This window comes from Bombus terrestris, chromosome 1 (assembly GCF_910591885.1).
Source record: "Bombus terrestris chromosome 1, iyBomTerr1.2, whole genome shotgun sequence".
Taxonomy (NCBI): domain Eukaryota; kingdom Metazoa; phylum Arthropoda; class Insecta; order Hymenoptera; family Apidae; genus Bombus; species Bombus terrestris.
Genome location: NC_063269.1, coordinates 4,466,079 through 4,487,831, shown reverse-complemented (window position 1 = coordinate 4,487,831; position 21,753 = coordinate 4,466,079). Strand labels below are relative to the sequence as shown.

General features: G+C 41.5%; 1 protein-coding gene across 3 annotated transcripts in view; it reads left to right on the top strand.

The window, feature by feature from the left end:
• The window catches only part of LOC100645818 (cysteine-rich motor neuron 1 protein), a 155,103-nt gene that overhangs the window by 4,887 nt on the left and 128,463 nt on the right, over positions 1–21,753 (top strand). For all 3 annotated transcript variants that reach the window (XM_012307941.3, XM_012307948.3, XM_048408039.1), the window contains 3 exons: positions 778–920; positions 16,238–16,462; positions 20,594–20,638. In XM_012307941.3, coding sequence (XP_012163331.1) covers positions 778–920; positions 16,238–16,462; positions 20,594–20,638 — 413 coding nt within the window. The remainder of the gene's footprint in view (positions 1–777; positions 921–16,237; positions 16,463–20,593; positions 20,639–21,753) is intronic.

The following is a 21,753-nucleotide window of genomic DNA, read 5'->3' as shown; positions in this document are numbered from 1 at the left end:
AAACGTACACGTTGATAACCATCTACATGGCAAATTTTTCTTTCCTTGTGCTCATTCCTTTTATTCGTTCGTTTACGATATTAAAATATATTGCGGCTCGGTACAGAAAAATCATTCGGATTTTCCGAAATTATACAGAAACGATAGTAGAGATTCCGAGCGGAAAGTATTTTTCATCAAGTTTTTGTGTCACAGTAGTAAATACTTCATTGCGAGGTAAACCGGATGTAGACGAATCTTGTGTTGTATTATACTGGTTATAAAACGCGTGACGGCAAGGAAAATTGTTTCGTGGAGAGGATGGAGAGAACGCAATATAAAAGAATTGATTGCCCTCGATCCAACAATGAGACCAAGTAATAAAATTGCTCCTCGTACTCGGAAATTTTCTGTACAAGGCGCAACCGGTTCTTTCCCATTATTTTTTCCCTCCCTTTTCCCATTTCTTTCACCCTCGCTTCGTATTTCTTTCCCCTCTGAACCCGAGCATTCTTGATTTTCATAAAATGTAAGCGTTATCTTTGGACCGTCGATATAAAACAAGTTGAAGCTCGTTTACTTATCGTGGCTATATTACGTTTGAATTTGTTTTCCAAGAAACGAACAATACGATACTTACTCCCATAGACAATCGATTTATTTTAATACGCTTTTATAAATTCGCCAAGTCGTTTCTCGTCATTTCTATTACGTTATTGTTCACGCGCCGTGCAGACAAACAAAGCAGTTGCTGCAAGCTTCTTCGTGTACGAGTGAATACCCTGTAATGGTTTTCAGATGCTGCAAAGTGTGCGCTCGTGTCGAGGGAGAACCGTGCGGTGGCCTGTTTGGATTTTCCGGAAGTTGTGCTGACGGCTTACAATGTGTCATCAAAAATTTGCTGCCCAACACTCGAGAGGTGGACGAGGGAGTCTGTACAAGTGAGTGGTATCCCGATTTTATTCTCAGATTTATCAAAGTACGTGGAATCTATTACCTTTATGCGTGGAATCGATACCGGTCCGATAGCGAAGGAAGAATAATGGTGCGTAGATTTATGAAGCGATTTAAATCTCTTTAGGAATCGATCTTTGGAATCACGATGATTAATAACTCTTGTGCCGGTTCCTGAAACTTGTACCGATCGATTTTTATCGTAACGCACAGTTCTTTCGTCTCTGCTTTTTCTTATCCTCTGCAACGTCAAATTCGATGAAAACTTACACAGCATCACAGGTCATTTTTCTCACGACACATACTTCGTAGAGAATACGTTTCTAAGTACTGAATTCTACAGCGGCATGTATACAGTATATAGATAGCAATCGATAAGTTAGCACGGTCGATGGTAAACTTTGGTAAAACGATCGTTTCACCGAGGACATTAACGTAATGACATTTGCATCTGACGAAGGCACGAAAAGTAATGTATACGGCAGTTTTTATCCTGCATCGATACAGTTACGTTCTTCCTTTGAATACGTACGTATCTGTTATCGGTTCGTACGATGCTTTCCAAAGTAATCGATTAATTAGAAACGATCGGAATTCATTCGTTACGTGGATATAACAACTACGATAGATATGTGGCGAGCAATCGAGAAAAAGAAGAGTCACTCGTTTGCTAATCGTGTTGAAATGACGTTAACGAGGACAACCTTTTGCGGTCGTGATTATCGACATGGGGAGGTAATAATAGTATTGTGCCAGGGACGGGTAACAATGCTTGGGAAATTTTACAAACATATTATTTCTATATTCGCGCGGTTGTAAATGCGAATGTAATGTAAATTTATTTGCTCGTAATAACAGGGGACACGATTTAGAATACAAATTGCGTCGTAAACATTATCACGGTGTAAACGTTCGCGACAGTTGAAAAACATTTGGCAACTTTTATTAATAGAAGTAGTTACAGAACCGTTTATTAAGCGCATATCCCGTTAAAAGTCCAGTCGTTATGCACCAACTACGGCCGTCAACTTTTCGAATTCGGCCGAATTTCTATATCGTTTTAAGCGGCCTTTCGAGAGAAGTAAAGCAGAAGCGTAGCTTAGGATACATCTTACGAAGTCAATCGATATCGATCGCTTCGTCTCGAGCTTTCAAAGAAGCGACTCTTTTGTAAGTACTATAAACGCTTCTCGTAAGTTCTCGTCTCCGACGAGTAGGTTACCTCGAGGGTTGGAGGATGGTGCGCGATAATAAGAATTGATTTCAAACGAGCATTTACAAGCCGTACTTCGCTCGACGTTCTCTGCTCGCGTTTCGTCGCGGCGCACCTTCTGCGACGATGTTTCGTGGTCTTTCGTATTTCAGCTGTTTGCCAATTAACAGTTGTGCACACCTACAAACGATACAAGAGCTTTATCTCGTTTCCATGGAACTCTGCCAACTCTAGTCTTCTCTTCTTTTGACTTTACCTTTTATTTCTCCTCTTAGCTTCGACCTACGGTCCCTTCGTTGAAACTTCTTAACTTTCGACTTTGAGCAACTCGAGCCGTGACTGTGGACCCGGGTAGATACGAACGAGACAGCTCCAGCCGCGAATTTAATTGAACAATTTTTCCGCTGCTACTCTGCGTCGTTATTACTTTGTCTCTTGTCTCTAGCGAGGTTAGCAGAAGAAGATAATAGAGGAAACTTTGAAAAAAAGAAAATAAAAGAGGAAAGAACAAAAATCTTGAATTTGGTACAAAAAGAGAAACTAGAACTGCGTTGTTTGAAAAATCTCGAGATACGAAGAAAAAGGTTCGAATGTTTAAAGTTATCCGGTATCGTCGTGAGATATATGCGTTGGGGTCGTGATCGTAATTTTGAAGTCTTACATAAGTTGGAAGAATAGCGAGGTACCTGTTTTGGTAGCCGTGCCTCATCGTGGATTCTTCCGAACATTGCAATCGTCGTGTTATACCCAACCTGGTTACTATGTAGGTTTGTAAATGGCATCGAGTCGATTACGCGTGACAGCGGTTCGAGTTGCTTCTAAGAGTCGAACGTGATCGGTAACCTTGCAAACTGGCAGGTGCCTCGATAGTAAAAACTCGTGTACATCTCGATATCATAATTATCGGTCAATTTATTTACTTAGATCGAGTACGGGACGGATCCTTTGATCCGAACGTTTACGAGTAGCAGTCACGCAAGCGAAACAATATTACACGAGTAAGATTAAACGAGGAGCAGAATAAACGCGCAAGATAGCATAATAATAGAAACAAAGTGTAAGAACGAAATAATGATAATAATTTTGGTAATGCCATTCGATAATACAAGAGAATAAAGTAAAGTGGAATAAGGTAGCGAAAGGAAAGGTAAGAGAGAAAGGAGGAAAATGTTAAATGGTACCACGGACAGTCATCGGAGTAGCGCGCTTAAAAGAGTTTGGACAGCTAATAACGAAGTAAATATCAGTGATTTCTTATTTGCAGTCATTAAGTTTGCGTATCCTAATCCTGCAGTGTCTTGAAAACCATTGTTTTCGCAGAACGATTTGTCTTCTCCGTTTGTAAGTAAAATCAGCGCTTTTCAATTCCGAAGCGCCGTCATAATTGAAAGAGTTCCTCTTGTTAATGGCGAAAGAAAATAAAGGAGCGATTGTACTCGAAATCTCTTTCCTTTGGATCGAACGCTCTTCAGATTCGAGATCCAACAGCTCATGAACGCTTCGATACTAATTACTCGTACCATCCTCTCGTTATTATCTTAAAGTGGCAGGTAATTGAGTTACTTTGACTCAATTTCCTCGCGTTGGGAATCAAGACCAACTTGCCTTTTATAGATGTATATGAAACGTAGCTGGTCGGCGACGTTAATCCGAGAAAATGCAGTTTGAAAGAATTTGATTTTCGTTCTTTGACATGGAATACTCTTACCTGTTCTTTTGCCGCTACTTCCTCCTCTATTTTTACCTGCGTATTACCCGTTAAACGCCACGTTCTCTCCTATCGTTCCGTACTTCTATTCGGCTTAGGTTTTACTTTCCTCGTAAACAGATAATCCTATTAGACCATATAATTTATATAAATCTATTAACCTTTTGATTCGCTGCAGCCTTTGCGAAAGTTATAAATCAATTTTCACGACCATTCAATCTATCGCGAGATCCGAAAGTCTCGTTGGAAACCGTTTAAGAAAAGAGCTGCGCGTACACTTTGGTCGCGAATATGCATGCCTCCGTGAATTTAAGTCGATGCATATGCTCTGGTACTTGACGTGGAAGCTCAGGTACTCAGTATTCATGGAATATCGTTGCTCGAACGTAAGAGGTCGTGACGAGGGGAATAGAGGGAGACGAACAAATTAGTTTAGGTCCTTTATATTTACATTACCGTGCTTTCATTTAAAAACCGCTGGCACAAGCACGCACGCATCGTAAAACTCCAACTTAGGTTTCGCGGTTCGTAAGCTTCCTCGGTAAAATCCTTTCGCTATCGTTTCGTAATTTTAAATAGGGACAATAGAACGAACACGAACTCTGTGAATATGTAATCCGTACTAACGAAACCGATCACATGGAACACGAACGGAGATATACGAAAGAGGAAAAATAAGCATGGAGATAAAAACCGCGAAGAGGAGAAAACGGTGAAATTTTTACACGTTGGAAACTTTTCCGCTCGTGGAACGTTATTTAACGTAGATGAGAATAATTAATTACACCGCGTATATTTATTTCATCGTTTCCAGGGAAAAATTCCGTTCGACATTATGGAACGCGTGCAGTTGCGCATATTTTATCCGCTTGGTATCCAACGTGCCTACCGATATCCAAGTTAGATAGAACCCAATGTATGTTACATCGATTTGTATAACGTGCAACTCAATTAACCAGCGTGATTTACTTTAGCGATCTGCGAGCGCATTTCACGCGACACCTCAGATTATTATTGCACTCGTACCGAAACCAATCTCATAGATCGAATTTATCGCATTCTCGGATACTTTCTACGTTCGAAACATATTTTTCTCCATTGTTTTTGCCTGTAGGTTTATTTAGCGAATCGCGATGTTCATGCGAATGAACGATCGATCGTTTCGACGAAATAAAATGAAAATGGAGAGAACACGCGATTCAAGCAAGTTCGCGGTATCTTGGATATTGTATAATTCATCGATGCGATAACTCTGTGGTAAGATTGCCAGTTGTAGTTTTATTCGCGTCTGGGATTCGAGAGTACGCGTACGTCGTAAAACGTAATGTTTAAACGGATAAAGATCCATCGATAAGCGTAACTTATCCGAAATATCGGACGAAGGAAAGGACGAGCGCGGATAGAATTGGGGTTGCTGAACAAACGACGAAGCGTAAAAGGGAAGGCGATCATTATCTCGCGGTAGGACGCGTTGTAGTCCATTGAAACGAGAACAAGTCTGTCTCGACGATCTCGACGTGGTTAAGGAAAAAGAAGGGAAAGAATGGGAAAGACGGTAGAAGATATCTGAGCATTTACGGGCCATTTCCTCGCCGTTGCTCATAATGACGTTATTGCCTTTTCGAGGTTGGCTGGAGGTTGGTGGTAAAACTGTATCTGAATTCGTTAACCACAGACATTATCGGTTTTCGGTCGACGTAGCGGACATGTAAATTCATCTGAATTAGCCAGTACTCGCGACAAATATTACGTTCCTTTTTGCCACACTTTACACAGGAAAATCTGTAGGAGAATTTCGAGAGGAAGATTCAATTTGTTGCTCGTTTCTACCAACGATATCAAGCACGCGTCTCATGCATTACCGTACTCATTCGCCTCTGACCGTTACGATGAGAATGTGCCACGTACGAATGTCGTATACGTAGATTTATGTTTTCTAAAATCGTCATATCGTCGGCAGCATTCAACGACGTCCTTGACGTTGAAAGCATTTTTAATCCCTTTGTGCATTGCATTTCGTTTAGATGATATCGAGTCTGTCGGACTCGTCGGCTAGACGTGCCATGTGCCGTTGCTGTTATTCAGAGAAACGCAAAGGGAAACTTGACGTTCTTTTCCATTTTATTAAGAAGATAGAAGCGGACAGATGCTTTTCCTGCTTCGGCCAGTTATTATTTCCCTGTAAATGCAGACTATGCTGCATCCAGTTACCTAGCTTTTATGTAATTGCTTGTTGCAGTAGTCCATTTTTTTTAAGCATGCTAACATTCCCCTTCCATAGCTTTTATATAAATATACGTACAGGTAAAAATTCGAATCGCAGAAATCCGTGAATTTGCCTTCGTACGATAACTCGAGGCAAGGACACCACGATACTCGTATATCTTTGAAAAGAGAGAAGACACGGCAGATCGGCTCTGTACAATCGTACAGCGTGATGGTTAAATAAACGACGTTAAATAGTTCGTTTTCTTCTTTTTATACGATTATGGATTAAAAATTAGATTATGCAGGCTCGAGTAAGTTTCGTGGTGAAATATTGACCGTAACATTATCTGCACGAGCCACGTATCGTATAGCCATGTATGTGCGTACGTGTATACGCATACATATATAAACAGCGTGTACGCATCGTTTGCATGGTCGCAAAGTGATATCGAGCTCGATTAACCAGCACGAGCACGTCGTACCCTCTTACGAGTAAGGCGAGATCCTCGGTCAGCCATGAACAACGTTTATGCGATAAATTAATCACAACACTTCAAAGCTCTGCTGTACGAAACATAATTGCGCGAGCGCTTAACAAACGCTACAGGGAAGGTTGAGTTTTTAAACGAATTTCATGTCCTGTACCGTCCGCTTCACCGTTGTAAGTTTCCAAGCTGTTGTCTGCTCAGTTTATGGTACCAGCCTATTCGACCGAAAATTTCAATTATTTCTTTATCTACTCATTTATTCGTGTATTTATTTATTTACGGGAAAAAAATAACGCATTTAGAGTAAACACGTTGATATGAGAGTATCACGGATTAAATTCATAAAAATACATAGACGCCAACTTATACAGGTAAAATTCATCAAGGACAACGAATCAATAATCGTTGATTAGAACAGGGAACGACGCGAGAAGCTCTTAATTACTAGATTGAAAGAAGATATCAATTATATATATATTTATGAGACTGGGTTAAATTTCGCGAATTTTTAAGCGTCACTGCTCCAACTATATTTACATATTTATTCTTCCAAGATTCTTTCATAACGAGAGTCCTATTAAAACTAAAACCACCGTGTTTACTCGGCGTGAATATGGGTTACTACTTAAAAGAACGTGGAGCGGCTCTTTCATAGGAGTTGCATGCCTGAGTCGATGGAAACCGAAGGAAGTTTGGCAAACGATAACGTGGCATACATTCGGTAAAGTTCTTTGCCACGGACCGTGACTAATTTCGCAGAAAAGTTTCGATGAAACTGATAGTCGCTAGACTGCGAGGAAATTCTATATAATTTAATAATCATCGCCAGGATCTCATAGAGATCTGTTTTTAATCACGGTATGCCGAAATTACGACGACGAACCTGACTTTCCACCAGCTATTCCACGTATACGTGTAATATCGTTGCGCCGTTCAACCAATGCACCGCAAAACTGCTGTGGGAAAGAAATCGCGAGAATTTGCGAACGTTCTTATCGAATCTTACCTGACGTAGTATCTGTTGGTACCGGAACACTGCATTATCTACGTAATGGAACTGCATTACGACATACTTTCGTCGAGGATTTCAACTAAAACCACCCTAGATAATTGAAGAACGTCGTTGCATAAAACAATTTTCAAGGAATGTTGCGTGGCAACATGGAAGCAAAGAGAAAACCGACTGATAAGTCCGTTGATCCTTGTTTGGTTTCCTTCGATAAAGTTTCTTGCGAATATGTTCGTGTTCGTAGCGAGACGATAGAGAAATAACAGTTAACCAAAAACGGTGAAGCTTCGGCTTTGGAAAATCTGCGGAACGAAAATCAGCCTAAAATACGAATCATAGCCTGAAAATGCGAATGCTTCTTCTCTTTCTTTCGTTTATCGCGAAAAATCTATAATCGCTGGCCGTTTTTGCATCGGTACACGGAGTTCAGTGAACGCTGGCGTAGAAAAAAGCTGCTCGTCCTCGTTCGTTGTCGAGGGGATGCATACATGCGTCACGAGTACACGCTTCAGGCTCTATGTCTTATGCAGTAGCGTAACGGAGATGATTCGCTTTTCAGAAGAAAATCCTTGGCGCGAGAACACCATGCATTTTGGAACGATGGAAATGACGTCGAAGCGAGGCGACGACCGGGCCGATGGTAGCGGCGGGTTTTTAAAGATGAATTCGTTTAACTCCCCTGCCACGGCTCGTCATTCTCGAGTATTTTTTACTTCAACCGTGAGTTCGTACTGTGGCATTACGTAAACCTTCGGATGACTGCTTTTCCACCATACAGTAGTCATTCTGCGAGATACATTGTACCGTAGCAGTTGAAATAGTACGGGCAAGTTTACAACGCGGTGCCGTCGTGCACCGTGTTTCCTTCAAATATTCATAAACGAGACGATGAAACGCGCTAAACTGCATTTACTCTTGGCGACGCGACAGTTCGCGCGATTCCTAAAGCGTTTCACCGTGGTCTGTGCACACGCGATAACTTCTCTATCCTCGCGAACGCGTATTATAAATATTTGAAACGACACAGTCTGATAAAACGTCGTTGCTGTCGACGACAGATGGTAAAAAGATTGGGCGCGGCGCGCGGTACAACACTGCGTGAAAGAGCTTGCTCGCAATTTCGATGTTTGATCGCTTTTACGCGCTTTGCTTCGCGCCCGATTTACCAGCAACGACGGACAATGAGAAACCATTTTTCCTTTTTAACGAACTCGCCAACCTTTTCTAGAAAAAGAGTTCACGTTTACGCGCGCTACTACGTCGAAAACGTTGCTTTGTCGAAAAGAGTAATGTAGCGAGCGCGCGTATTCGCTTTTAAACCTACCCTTAACATTTTGTCACCGAGTACAGTGTAATTACGAAGTCGAGTCCGGTATGCTAAAAAAAGAGGAGCGCGCATATTAAGCTTGCTTTTATGACAGAGAATATTACACGAACGCAAAGTTATATTTTTCCCTCGCTGGCTAATTTAGCAATAAAATGTAGAATTTTCAACAGGCCCGGCCGTGTCTCGCGAATATCGTAATAATATCGCGTTGGATCGATTTTAAGAGCGCTTACAGAATACCAGTATCGAGTCTGATTCCGTTTAATTGCCCCGAAGAAAAAGATGGCGAACCGATCAACAACATTGAAACGAAATCGCGGCAGTTCACATATCGATGTTGGATATTCGATTGCCTGGTAAGGCCGCAATAAAATCGCAAGGGTCGCGAGTAATAGTCGGTCTGTGGTCGATGGCAGGCTTCGAGTCGGCCATCGAGTCGACTCAACGTCCATACCGGGAAACCTCGTTTCGAATCAAATAAACGAAGAATAGTCCATTTCCAACGACAGATGTTCTTCCGTTCAGGTGCATATAGATTGCGGCTGTATGCATGCCACGCGTGGAATATCACTGTCCGTAATAGCCTCTGGTATAAACAGTAGTTTACATCGCGTCACATCGGTCCGCACGAGTTTGCCTCGCGCAGTTATACGTTATATTATATGTACACCTATGTTATATATTACCTTTATATATATATTTACATAGCGAGGACAAGAGTATTCGTACACTTTTTAGAACGGAATAACTTTTTTATAGTTTTTTTTTTTTTTTTTTTTTTTTGAGAAGTTGGAACGATTAGTTCTTTTGGATGACGTATAAAACATTTATTGAGAAAATCGCAATTGCTCGGAATAGCGAAGAAAATAGCATAGGTCAGTTTTTTGCGAGTTTTTCATTCGGGTCCCTAATGAAAATTGAAACAACGAGTTTCGAAGTGGCACGTCAGGTATGCAGTATGTAACGGAACACGTAAAACCCACTGCAAAAGTTGATCGTACACCTAAAAACGATGAAAAAGGTTCGCATAAACGTACGACCTATCTATCTTCGTTTATGAGGTATACTTTCGTGACGCTTATTGGAAATGTCTAAATACCAAGGTTCGGAATAGAACGAGCTTCCCAACGAATTTTGGAAACACCAGTAACCGGCCATAGTGTAACCGGATCGTGTAACCGGAACAGTGTAAGATAACAAGACGTCTACGAGTTTACTTTGAAACGCAAGGTGGTCGTTTCGAGCGTCCTCTGTGTAGCTAATTAAACGACAAAAGAATCGTAACAGAAAATTCGTTATATCTCATAAACGAAGACGGATAGGACATGCGTATGTCTGTATGAACTGTTTCCATTGCTTTTAAATGTACAATCAGCTCTGGAAATGGTTGACACATGTTCTGTCACACCCTTTATATATGCGGAAAATTGTATGCAAATTGGTTAACGTGGGAACAAGCGGCAGGCGTCGAAAGATGTAAAAATGATCAGATTTTGGACCGAAAGTTGTGAAAAATTGTAGTTTTCACCGTTTTTAATCGTTTGTTGCTTACAGCGATGTTAACCGATTTTGATGAAATTTTCAACATGTATATAGCTGGTGTACATCTTCCAAATGTGTAGCTCAAATTTTTATTACAAGTTCAGATTAAAAGTCGTTAAAAGCGACAGTTACATTTTTTTTTGTGCGCGCTAGTTCGACCGATTGCGAATTTTTTTTTCAAAAAAATTTTTACCCTACATATTTCTTCATCTAGCGAACCAATCCTCTTAACTTCTCGAAAAGAGGTTCAAGTCGTTTGGTTCTATTTTAAAAAAAGTTATTCTGTTTCGAAGAGTGTACGAGTAGTTTTGTTGCTCGCTGTATATATGTATATGCAGGTACGCATACAGGTATACATGTATGTATCAACCTATGTGTACGTATACAATGTATCGTATGTACATTGGCGCAGTAATGCAGACACGCGAAAAAATACGTGAATCGCGTGAGTGGAAATTCTGCTTGCACGCGAATGAGGATATTTTGATTTTAGAACGGGTTTCATGTTTCGGTTCTCGTATTTTTTTTCAACTAGTTTGGTAGGTGGAAAATTGCTAGCCGTGCGACAAATGTGCCCGAAATACACGCCGCTTCCAATTTACACGGTTAAAGAACGACTCGAATTGCTCGCGAGAATCGCGAGGCGTAGGTTTCTATTCGTGTCGATTCGCGTTTTAATTCGCACGTATCGCGCGATTCGTGCGACCCGCGAATCACGAACGCGTGATATTTTACCATGGCGTGGCAGAAATCTAACATCTAATATGCTCTTACACTTTACCGTGTTCCAAGTGTCTATAGACTCTCTTTGTTCGTCATTCGCGCGTCGCCTTTCGGGATTCGAGATAAAATCGAAATCGTTTGAATTCGCGATCCAGCGTTCCCAGAATCGTGGCGTTAACGTCGATCGAAATTAAAACGAAATATGGCGAAAGTTAGATGCTTCGAAGGTAACGTTCGAGGAAAGAGCGCGTTTTATAAGCGTGGCAGAACGTGGAACCTTGGGAAGGGAAAGAATATTTATTTTTCCAGCGAGTTCTATCGAATCGCTTCGGTACTTTTCAAAGTTGGAACGTACGAACGCTCGAAACTTGGAAAGTCATCGGCTGATTTCCCCTTCGGTTTCGCGGTCTTTACGTCCGAGTAAAGAAGTCGTATCGCTAACGGGACGATCGCAAAGTATAGCCAAGAAGGAAAGTAAACGGAGCCGAGATTAATAAATGTACGTGACCGGATTGCGATTTCGACGAAGAAAAAGCATCGCGAGTAACTCTGTAGCCTACGTATCGGCGAGGCAACGTAGGAAGCCCAGTTTCTCAATGTCGAGCAACAAATCTTGAGAATGGCTCGCAAGCGTACGCGCTACTGGCTGCCATTTCTATGCAACTCTTCGTTCGCCTGTATCTACCTTTCCGTAACTGTGCGCCAAATGAATTTCGCACGAGAACGAACATACGCGCTCAAAAGTCTGTAGATCATCCTTGCTATTCGGTACGCGTTGTTCGATCGAACGTACTTTTCCATTTATGATCAAAGAAATATTTAACGTAACTGTCGGAACGCTTTCATTGCGAGTCTTCCATTACCGTTCCTGCGCTCTAACCGAAACTAGCTGTATAACCGAAAAAGCGTAGGTGTCTTCAGCCAAATACATACGCGTACTATGTACACTCTGGCTGAAAGCGCGCGCTAGCTATCTCTGAAAAGGGAAGAGAAAAAATGGAAAATCGGATGGGATCGCGTCGATTAAGATTCGTAGGTTCTCGATCGGTGTGTATCGGCGAGCGACGTCATAGACAGAAAGTAACTAGATTTGCAAACGCAGATGTTGTTTAATGAAAAGCGGGAAGGAATACGCGTAATCCCGCGAACATAAATAGTCGATACAGAAATCGACAAAGGAGATATTGCGGCAGGTATATCGCGACTTTCGTCTGTGCGATAGATGGAGCGAGTACGCATTTACTTTAAGAAGGATAGAGTAAATAAGTTGAGCGAAGGATTCGTTGTGTACGCCGAGTTGCAAGGTCTATAGGCAGTCTGTCGGTCTGTATACGACTGCAATCGATTACTTGCTTTATTTCGCGTAAGCCGCTGGGACTTCACCGAGCTGTGTGCGATTACATTGGCAGCCGCGTTGCGTTGGTGTACGAGCGTGTGCGAATGCGCCGGTGCCCTCGCGTGCGCTGCAGGATATCAGACTGAGTGATGTGCAATTCGTGACATTACGCGAATCGGTAGGAGACAGCAGATCCGAACCGAGAGATACACGATGTTATAACATCGATGGATGCACGGGATGACCTGAATGCATCGCATGGATTTTGCGATTTTATATCCGATAGGTTACTGATCGAGAGAAAGCAAACACGCAACTGCAATTTTTACCGTGTTGTGGATGTCTCTATCGTCGAACGTATCGCGCTTGTGTTCGCATTCTATTCTATCCCGGTTTCGATACAAGTCGCGTGTCTTGACGCCTGTCCGATCACGCGATCAAAAACAATCCATCTCATCGTTAAAACTTTAAACGGTGAACGGCTCAAGGGAATCTCTGCTTTTTTCAAACGCGTTATTTCGAGTTCTGCGGTAATACAACGCCAGCTTTCAACCTACTTTCCGCGAATTGTATAAATCGTAAGAAAAATTTGCTCGATTTACAGTCGATACGTACGTATATGCGTCAACGAATCTCGTAACGTTCGTATGGTTACCCTTGCCGCCAACGTCGAGATGTTTCATTGAATTTACTATAATTTTCTGTACTACCGTGCGTTACGTATGCTGTAAAAACAAGCTCGCTTCTTTCCGATAGCTGTTCTTTGTGACTGGAAAAATAAGGACTTGGAAACGGAACGTCTACTTCGTAAGTAGACAGTGGTTGTGGACAATTTATGATCTCGGAAAATTTTCTCCATGTATGGAATAATATCCGGTGGTTACCCGAGGAACCGACCCGTTTTTATCGTCCCGCCGTGCAACAAATACGCGTAATTTATCCCTCGCTAACGAATTTCGCGCGTGATTTTTCATAAAATTACGGAAAAGTCCACTCGAACTCGATTCGCAAATACGCACGTATCTGCAAACAACGACGCGGCCTTTTCGTTCTCCCGATATTTCCCCGTTCCATTCCCAAAGTTATACTTCCGCAAACTGGAAATTTAATTAAACAAACGTAATCGCGGTAACGCGAACTAACAGATAGCGAAATGGAATTTTCCAGGGCGTCTTACCATACATCGGGCTACGTACAGCGCTGCTCGATTCTTCGGATTTAAAGACGCTACACGCGCCGCCTTTATTTCGTTATTTTTCCTATGAATAAACTCTGCAGAGATTATAGAAGAAAGTTATAGAATAAATCCGTCCGATTAGGAGTTTTGCTCGAAGCGAACAATAACGAACGTGGCTCGTAATTGTTGTAGATCATCGATCATCGTTCGCGTGACAGGTAATGAGAACGCATAGTTTTAGTTTCCGGTTCGTTTAATTGTTACGGACGCGCACGTCGAGTCGGAAAACGGATAGCTGTCAAGCCGGACGGTGCATTCTGATTTCGCGGTTTTTGCACTATGCGCGCGGATGGGATTGAAAAAAAGTCGCCAACTAGTACCGGTAATTTTGCATTTTCCGTCAACGGATGATTCTGCACCATGATTTCTGGTAAACGCGCACGGACTGATTAAGTCGTCTCTCGTTTCGCGCGTATGTAATTTACTTACAATTAGCTTCTGACGGAGCCATTATTTTTTATAACAGTATTTGCTTCGTAGCCAGGGACGTACATACACGTTGTCGTTGTCCCGCGCTGACGTTTCGCACAGACCGCGACGTGCGGTGAATTTTTTTTTTCACTCGTCCGCTGCAGGAAAATCAGCTTCCGCGAACGCAAAATATTTAACTATTGATTTTTCGCCGCGCGCGCAATACTGGCCGGTCGTAACAAAACTTGATCAGAGATAATCTCTTTGTTCTGTTTGCGCCGAAGCAATAAACTTTTACAATATTTTTACGCGCATTTTCGTTCCGCTGGCATGCGCCGTGCGAATATTTCTCAATCCTTTACCTTTCGGAACGTAAAATCACAAATTTAATATAGTTGGCCGAATGTCGCGCGTAAAATACGATTTCCACATCCGTGCAATTCTACACGCGCTCGTACCACCGGTTTCCGCTGAAATAAAAACCAAGAAATCCATCGGAAATTGCCAAATATCACGCATACGTCGCCATCGTCGCATCGTTCGGATCAAAATCGTCTACGTATTCGTACCTGCGCGTATCGTTAGAACGAGCACGTTCAAGTCTGCGGTCTAGATTTACTTTGAAGACATCCTCGTTATCAGAAATGGAACATCTTTGCCAGTTGGTGATGAACTCGTCTAACTCCCGCGTTTCCGACGATCGCATTGTCCGAAAATTTCGCTCTGTCTTGATCTAAGGACGTGGAACGCGGTTGCGGCGGTGGCGGATCGGAGCGGCGCGGCGCGGCGCGGCGCGACGGCGGCAGCGGTGGCAATTCGGTAGAGTGCGTTCGCTCTCTTGGTGTGTACTCGGCGAACCACGGCCAATTAGCCGGAAGCACATTCAAGCCATTAGCCCGAAATGAATTCGCGTTTACAATTTGCTTCAGCGTGGAACGTCGATCGGTAAACCAATCGGTAAATTCGATTTCCGGGACGCTCGACCGTGGATTATTAAACTTATCGATCGAATAAACCTGGCTTTGCTATATCTGCTCCCAACTTGCTTATAGCGAAGTTACGGCCGTCCTTCCGACGAGTAATTTCGTTCTTCTTATTGCTTCTTCGCGCTTAAGACTCTATAAAAGCGAAAGCAACTGTCTCGAAGAGAATCGTTTCCGTGTACGTGTATACGATATTCCAATAGGTTCTAAACCGTTCGCCTGATTCTCGGTGGATTCGCAATCCGGTTTTGCACGCCGCTTGTAATTGAATCCGAATTTGTCGTTGGAGCACGTAGCGAGTATCGTTAGGAAACCGCATTATATTCTCCCGGGTACGATAGGAGCCTTAGTCCGATCTGACATACATTGTACCTGTCCCGTTTACCGATGTTAGCAACCGCGTAATTGCATGGACTTTCTCGCGTCCTCTTGTCCCCCACGAGAACTCGCTTCGCATCCCCAACGACCTCACGTTCTCTCTAATCGTCGTAAATATAGATTATTCTTTCTTCGATCGTTAATGTCCAAACGAATCACAATCAACGATAACCTGCCTGCCTCCGCACTGAATAACATCCCATGGAATTTTTGTGTCTGTTTCTTTGGCCCGTTCTACTAAACGCACATACGTACGGTGTATTAACGCTTTCAACGTGATTTTCTTCTTTTATTACGATCGGTACGATTAAATATTTATATTTGTCGCGATACGTATAATCGAATAAGGTCGGACGCGAATAAGGTCGAAGGCAGAGGACGAAATAAAAATTTTTACGTTGCGGTAGTTACAAACGGTCTGGCAGTTTCGATTTCCATTTCGGATCTATCTCGATGTTCCGTTTACAATTATTCATAGCTAGCTCGCGAAAAAAAAAAAAAATAAAGGGGGAAAGGTAAATAAAACAAGGCAAGTTGCAAATAAAGCTGCGGCAACGACATATGTGTATACGTGATCGCGTTGTTTACTTACGCCCATTTCTAGTTGGGGTTCCATTTTTTTCCTCTTCCTACCCTCTTCTCATCCTCTTTTCGTAAACTGCAAACAGCGTAAAACTTCAACGAGAAGAGAAATATCGCAAGTCGTTGTAACTTGTTTTTTGTGGTTGGCCCTTTTTCCAGAGATCCCAGGCAGATGGAGGCGGCATTGCCCGCACGGACCAAGAATGTCCGAACCTGGTTGCAACTTGGTATCTGAGGGGACCGCCGGACAGAACGGAAATACGGTTGCAACAGGAAAATGCGTTTGTGGGCCATCGGTGCCGTGGTGTCCGAACGAGCCCCGTCCCTACGATTATTCTACTCGACGCGAGTGCACGCTCAACCTTGCTGCAAAGATGAATTACGGTAAGAAATTACCATTATTAGCGCGAGAGATTACGATATATCTGATGTACGTATATTCTTCTTACGATTCTCGGGCCGGAAACGAAACCAAATCGAAAATACCGATTTACGTTTCGATACAACGACAAAGACATTGCCTTCTCTGTCTGCAACAATGGATCGATATAAAAAAGTTTGCATTTTAGAATACAACGCATATAATCTTCTGTGCAGTCATTTCGCTCTTTGTTTGCATTTCACGAGGATATTGAAAAGAATAAATAGGAATTGACAAACAAATCGGTTATAGGTATTCGCCTATATATATAGCTGTCCTTTCTTTTTTTTTGTAAAATGTAGCCCAACGATCATATCGTCAATTTGTCAGTATTGTTATTGGTTGTTGACTATTGTAATCGTTACGAGTTGATAAAAATTTGCACAGCACGGATCAGTTTGTTTTCGATATAATATGTATATCATAGAGAATGCGAGTAACACGCGCTTTGAATTTTCAGACGCGCGATTCTTAAATATTATAAATGTGATGTTTTGGGGAAAAGAAATTTAGTCTCTATGACCTTGACATATGTTTCAGAGATCTTTGTTTGCAATGTAGTCGGCTTCCAAAACAATTTCCATTTAAAATCAGAATCAGGACACAGCGCTGCAAGAATATACCGTCTAGTAAACAGTTGCGAAGTAACTACGAAAATATGTAAAATTTCTTCATTTGCTTAATATTCCGTCACTGTCGGTACACTTCGGCATTGCCGTATAGTTTCGTTGCGAGTTTCGAAACAAGTAGGATTTACAAAATCGCGTATCAAGAATCAAAAGAGACCGCCGTAAAATCGAAAGCGTGCGTTACTTGGAAACTATAGCCTCTAGCCTCTACGTATATGCCAAAATAAAAAGCATCTGTTCTGTGTAAATCGTTGTCAACAGTTGTCTTGTAATTTTATAAAATATCACACCGTAGTATTTTACCGCCGACTAAAGTAGTCTACTCCTCGGATTACTTAATTGTAATCCATATATACGTGCATCCTGTACGCGAAACCGAGTGGTTGATCTGTTTGGTTGTTTCGTTTCGACGATAAAGCGTTCACGGGTGAAAGAAAATGAGAATCGTTAAAGTGGATGAAGTACGTGAAAGGAGAGCAGAGTTGAAATAACGAAACTGCGGCTGTTGCCCGTTAATGAAAAGAAAACATAAATAGTAGGAAAAGAAGGAACAATGGCGACTAAGAGGAACGAAAGGTCAGGAAGGTGAAGAGGTGTATATGGCCGGTGTTAATGAGAAAAAGACATAACTAGGGGTTACGTCTCGTGACGTAACTCTCGTTCTTTCCCTTTCTTTGTGTCGGATTAAAGTCACCGAAAATAACACCTGCAACCTCGATACGAACACGTGCTGAACCAGTAACGATGCTAACTATAAACCGAAGAGCAAGCAAATTATGGCAGATAATCGGAAAGTTATCTACGTAATAATTGACATGCAAAACTCATCGTGTACTCGGCGAACGGTCTAACCAATAGGATAACGTTCTATGTTTCCACGATATTAGACAATCTTCTATGGCACGTATTGTAGTAGCTAGAGCGTGGAAGAGAGGAACGCTTGGCGTTGTTCTACTTTGCATCATTACCAATACTTACTCGAATGAAATAAGTTTGCGGTAATTACGGCTAGAGAGTCTCTCGAATCGTTGCATATATAGAATCGATAGTTAACTCGTCTTTTCATTGAGGCAAACTTTCAGCACATCTATTCCAGCACACTTTGGCGTTGAACGTGTAACGAAGTTGTTAGCGAGTAACAAAAGTAGTTACCTGCAACGGTGCAGAAAGTTAAATTCGATTCGTCGGGCAAAGTTTAATCGTGTACGTACTTTGAAGGTGGAAACCAGACGGATTGTTCTTTTGTCGAGGTTAAGTACACGACTAAAATTTCGAAGACCAAGTCCAAGTCCAAGTCCATGTCCAGCACCAAGTCCAGGTCTAAGTCGAAATCCAAGTTGAAATCCAAGTCCAAGTACAAGTCGAAATACATCAAAGAAAGGTACAAAGAAGCGAACGGCGAAACTTTTGCCTCGGTTTGTTTCACGACGATAACTTTCAACTTCGGAATCGTTGCGCTTTTCTTACATACTATATGTTTTCCACGAATAATGGGAATAGCAAGCGTTTTTACTCGGTCTATTGCGAGTTTATAAATTTCCAGCTAACTGGCTTTTCCTTCTTTTTTTTTCCTCTCCTTTTATTATAGTATCAGCCTCCTCTTTTTTTTTTCTATAAACGAGTAGTTCTTCTTCTTTTCTATCAACGATGACGCTATTAATTTGTATTTATATTCTATTTTGGTAAGCATATTTCGGAGAAAAGAAAATATTACGAAAGAACGACGTTGCAATTATCCTTATCTCCAAGATAACATTGTAGTTAGAATAATCTACGTTATTAAATCTTCCTTGTTCGTAATACAACGTAATTAGATTTTCTGTTAGAGTAAAGAAAAGACAGTAAGATATATGGTATATAATTAAATTTAAAAAATATAGAATACATCGACGTTGAGAAGTTCTCAATGAGAAACCGTACACCGTGCTGCACGTGCTGTGTCGTTAACCGTGTGACAGCCTTTAAATCAACGTTATAACAAGCTTAGTTTCAGTTTATATTAGTGTATTGCTTTGGTTTCATTTCCTACCGTACGTTAGAATTCAGTTGCTGCTACGTTTCTCTATGGAAATCAACTGTGAAACTAACCGATAGATGGATCGCCTCAACGATTGTTCGGTAGAGTTTCGTTTACAGCTTTGTACGCTCGCAGCTGAAATATTTGCCGTTACTTGAATTAGTTAGTCGCGTTATCGCGTGAGGTTAATAATACTTTCTTTCTTTCCTTTTCGAAATCATTTACGTTTGTAGATGATAGCCGTGTTTTCTGTCGATCGTAAGAGAAAGATTAGCGCGAATGGAATGTAAGATTATGGAAAAATTTATGAAAGAGGTACTTTCTTTCGTGCACTTGGGCGAGCTATAACTTCATAATTGGGTCATTACACGAACGGTTTATTGATCGCGAAATTCAATTTAATCCCTTTCGAAGACGTGGTCAGCTACGAGTTTGCCACAACTTCAAACTGTGTACAAAGGATATCTTGGAATAGAATATCACTGAAGCAAGGATGAATCTGTTTGGTGAAAAGTCAGCCATCGATGTTGTGAAAGGTAACAAGGATAGAACCGATGCGCGTATCTGCTATTTTGTGAAACGCGCGTTGTTATAAAATACAATAGGTCGCGCGTGTTAAAAACTAACGAAACTCCATAGAATCGTCGATCGGCATCGTTCGATCGCCGTTACCTTTCGATAGATAGCAACATTTCAAACTGCATAGGGTAAATGTTGAAAATATCCAAATTTTCCAACACATCGAACGGATGATCGATGAGAGTAAAGTGCTGTTACGTGTCTACAAATATTAATAGCAAATACCACGATGCTTGTCCGTGGAAGATTAACCAGAGGATTTCGTGGTCGATACTTCCGGATAACTTTACGTTTGTTCAGGATCCGTGTCGATGTGCGGAAACTTGCCATATTAGTCTTTCGCTAATCCGTTCGAGTATTTACATAATAAATGTCCCCTCATAGGTGAAATATCGAGTTGCTCAAGTACAAGTAAACAGATAATGTAGCCGTGTACGTTAGTATCATTGTAACACTACCATTGATACGTCGTACGAACATGAATATTCGTTGTGTAGTAGGTTTCAACGTTAGCAAAAAGTTATTATTGCTTTCAGTGTTTTCTTTCATTTTGCAAAGAAGAAGAGGACACGGCGTTTCTAATATAGCGATGTAAACGAGCAAGATCCTTCGATTTGGTTTATCTATTGAAATGGACAAATAATTCGATCGTTCGAAAGATTAATCGATGAAAAAGTATCGTTCGGTAGTTTAATCTTCTTATTTATTTGCGTGCCGCTTCGTTACGTAATTTAATAAAACAGCTTACGAGGCGGAGAAAATAGCGATTGAATTGATCTGTGTCGGGCGTGAGCCGCGCCATTGTGTGTAAGCACACGTAGATATGTGCAACCGCTTTCTGGGCTGATGTTGATGAACTTCTGTTTCAGATGACCTCTTTAATTCCGGAAACACGCCAAGCGACGACGTTGAAGGTGAGTCACTTTTAGTCAATTTCGAAAGTTCTAGGGAGGAGTTTTAATTGAGTGTATTTAGTATTCATCGGCGATTGAGAGTTTGAGGGATTAAAGTGAAATTACACGAGTACGCTTGTGTTAACGAACTATACGCCGCGTCGCGCTCGTAGCTTTCAGTTTATTCCGACTTTTACCTCTACTACATCGTCTCCACGATGAATCGTTCGAATAGTACATTTTCCTGGCAAAAGTATAAATTCCTTATAATGCTTTCAATAATATCTATATTATTTTATGGTTTTCTTCCTTTCTTTTCTCCTTTTTTTTTTTTTTTTTTACGCTATCGATATTCCTTTAAACGATAATCTCTATAACGATAAATTGGCCGGAATACGTGAAAATCTCGTTTCTCTTTATGCCGAGACGCGGAAATTCATCTAGTGTGTTATTTTTACGTATCCGAGCGACGGTTATTAATTTAATTCAATTTGTTGCACGGTTAATACTGAATTCGTACAAAAGATAAGGATATTAATATAGCCGATGTGAACGATCGTTGTATATCCCTCGATATTTTATAATATTCTTCGCAACTAAAAAGAGAATATAACGTTATAAACAAGGGTACACGTATTTTCTGAAACGATTTATTCCTATAAAATGAAACAGCCAGAGGTTTACCATATTTGATCGATGCGACGATTGCTTTACGCGTGTATCCGCGTGTTCACAAAGGCTAATAGTGGGAATGGTGAAAAAGCTTGCTGTCAGACAGAGTTTTTAACGACTTCTGTGTTGCCAGTTACTACGTGTACTACTACAGCCACGGTAAAAGAGTCTCCGTGCGAGATGTTTTCTGTTAGCGTGTTCTGTTCATGTGTTTCCGCGGTGTGCCGTCAGTGGTGTTTCTTAGGAAGATCGACTAATTAGAAGCGACCGGTGTTGTATTCACAATTAGCACACAGCGTAACGAGACACTTGGAATTAGTTTCGTTGCCAATGGCACAATAGCAACAGCGTTAGGCAGCGCGTGTCTCATGCCGTCGAGTATTATTAGCGTTTGACATTTTTGAAGGAATATCCGTTTCAAGGTAGAAACGGATAGAAACGAAAGGACAGAGGAAGAAGAAACG